The 1,830-nt window shown below is 42.6% G+C and overlaps 1 protein-coding gene across 1 annotated transcript; it reads left to right on the forward strand.

Moving 5' to 3' along the window:
• The first annotated feature begins 150 nt into the window (after window positions 1-150).
• Window positions 151-1,273, forward strand: LOC149081717 (uncharacterized). Its single transcript, XM_089235633.1, has 2 exons — window positions 151-958; window positions 1,239-1,273. The coding sequence occupies exons 1-2, from the start codon at window positions 151-153 to the stop codon at window positions 1,271-1,273; spliced, it is 843 nt and encodes a 280-aa protein (XP_089091759.1).
• The last annotated feature ends 557 nt before the right edge of the window (window positions 1,274-1,830 follow it).

The raw sequence follows: 1,830 nt of genomic DNA on the forward strand, positions 1-1,830 counted from the left end.
ATTACAGCACACGTTGGGTTGAATTGTTCGCGTTACCCAACGCTACTGCTAAAGAATGTGCGAAAACCCTTATCGAGGAAGTTTTTCTTGCGTTACGGTCTGCCGCGACGAATCATAAGTGATAACGGAACCCAGTTTGTGAGCGCCGTCATGCAACAGGCATGTTTTCTACTTGACATCAAGCAGGTACTTACTCCGTATTATCACCCTCAAGCGAACCCAGTTGAGAGGAAGAACAGGGATTTGAAACCCCGTTTGGCCATTCTTGTCGGCAATGATCATGTAACATGGGAAGAGAAGTTACCGGCGATCAGATTCGCCATGAATACTGCAAAATGTGACACAACTGGCCACACTCCTGCTTTTCTGCAGTTCGCTCGTGAATTACGCACTCCAGATGATATTCAGCATGATATCAGATCAGTGTTACTGAGTGACAATTTCATCCCAGAAATAACACCATATTTGAGAAGGTTCACTAGGTACATCGAAGAGGTAAAGCATCAGGTTGAACAAAAACGGGACAAGCGCAAAGCATATGCTGACAAAGGTCGCAGGCAGGGGCCGCGATACACACCAGGAGACCATGTTTATGTCACTTTACATTCACTTAGCAATAAAAGGAAAAACTGGTCGGCAAAGTTCACACCACAACGAGACGGACCATACCTTGTGCTATCCCAGAGATCACCTACGACGTACGCTATCGCTAATCCAGCCAAGCCAAGTGTCCCTCTTGGCGTATACCATACCTCTGCTCTCACACCATGTGGGAAACCGGATACTGTTTCCTTAGTGCCATTACGGAAAAGGGGTCGACCACCTAAAGGTGACCTCCCTCTCACTTCAAGTAGGAAGCCGGATGCTGTATCCATAGTGTCATCACGAAAGAAGGGACGACCACTCAAAGTTGGAACTAACAAGAACACTGAACAACTTCCCATAACGCCTATTGCTGGTTCCTTGCCGGGACGTCCGCGAAACCAGAGGGGGAGTATGTAACAGGCAAGCTGTTAACAAGGATGTACAGTAATACTTTATTCACGAGACACGTGAGATTTAAGTTGTATCGAGAGACGAAGACATTCTAGAGAGTTCGATTTTAACCTTCATCACGAAGGGTTGTGTGTTTCGCATGTTAATGCAAAATAAAGGAATGTTTCATGTTCGTCGCTTCGTATACACCTCACCAATCGTCACAATCTTTAATTTAGATTTGTTTCTTTCATGAATCGCAGAGGAAGTCGCCATACTGGTTACCTTGTATGTCTAGGGCGACCATACGTCCCGTATTCCCCGGGACAGTCTCGGTATTTTCTTTATTTTTGGCCGTCCCGACTTTGTGGCAAAAGTGTCCCGGTTTTTCCCGTATCTTACACGAAGTGTACTTGAATTTTTATTCTTTATTGAAGTCAAAGATTGAAATTATTTTTTTCACCTCATAAATTATGTTGCGATAATTACTACTATAAGTGAGAATATTATTCTCCCACATTTGTCTTGGAGAACGTTTTGTTTTTCGTGGAATTCATTTTAATACACTGCAATTTGCAGTAATGCTTCATTTCCCGCCATTGTGATTTTTCCGTAATTTTAACAATATTTGGCAACTTTGTTCGGATTTGGCGTCATTTTTGGCGATAATTAGCAATGTCCCGTATTTGGAATCCCAATTTCTCGTATTTCTCTTGAGGAAATATAGTCACACTATGTATGTCCCTCAAAAAACTTCACGAAATCCAAAAAGTCTCATTGCATAAAATAAAAGCGGGATGTATAGTCAGTTTTTTTTCTTATACACGATAACATTGCTGCCATCTTTAAACGAAC

This window comes from Pholcus phalangioides, unplaced genomic scaffold (assembly GCF_987345545.1).
Source record: "Pholcus phalangioides strain wild (caught in Gottingen) unplaced genomic scaffold, Ppha-v1.0 ptg000009l_1, whole genome shotgun sequence".
NCBI classification, from domain to species: domain Eukaryota; kingdom Metazoa; phylum Arthropoda; class Arachnida; order Araneae; family Pholcidae; genus Pholcus; species Pholcus phalangioides.

Coding starts and splice junctions, on each gene's coding strand:
- LOC149081717 (XM_089235633.1), top strand. CDS start 151: ATGCAACAGGCATGTTTTCTACTTGACATCAAGCAGGTACTTACTCCG. Junction 959..1,238: donor TCCCATAACGCCTATTGCTG/GTTCCTTGCCGG, acceptor CATGAATCGCAG/AGGAAGTCGCCATACTGGTT.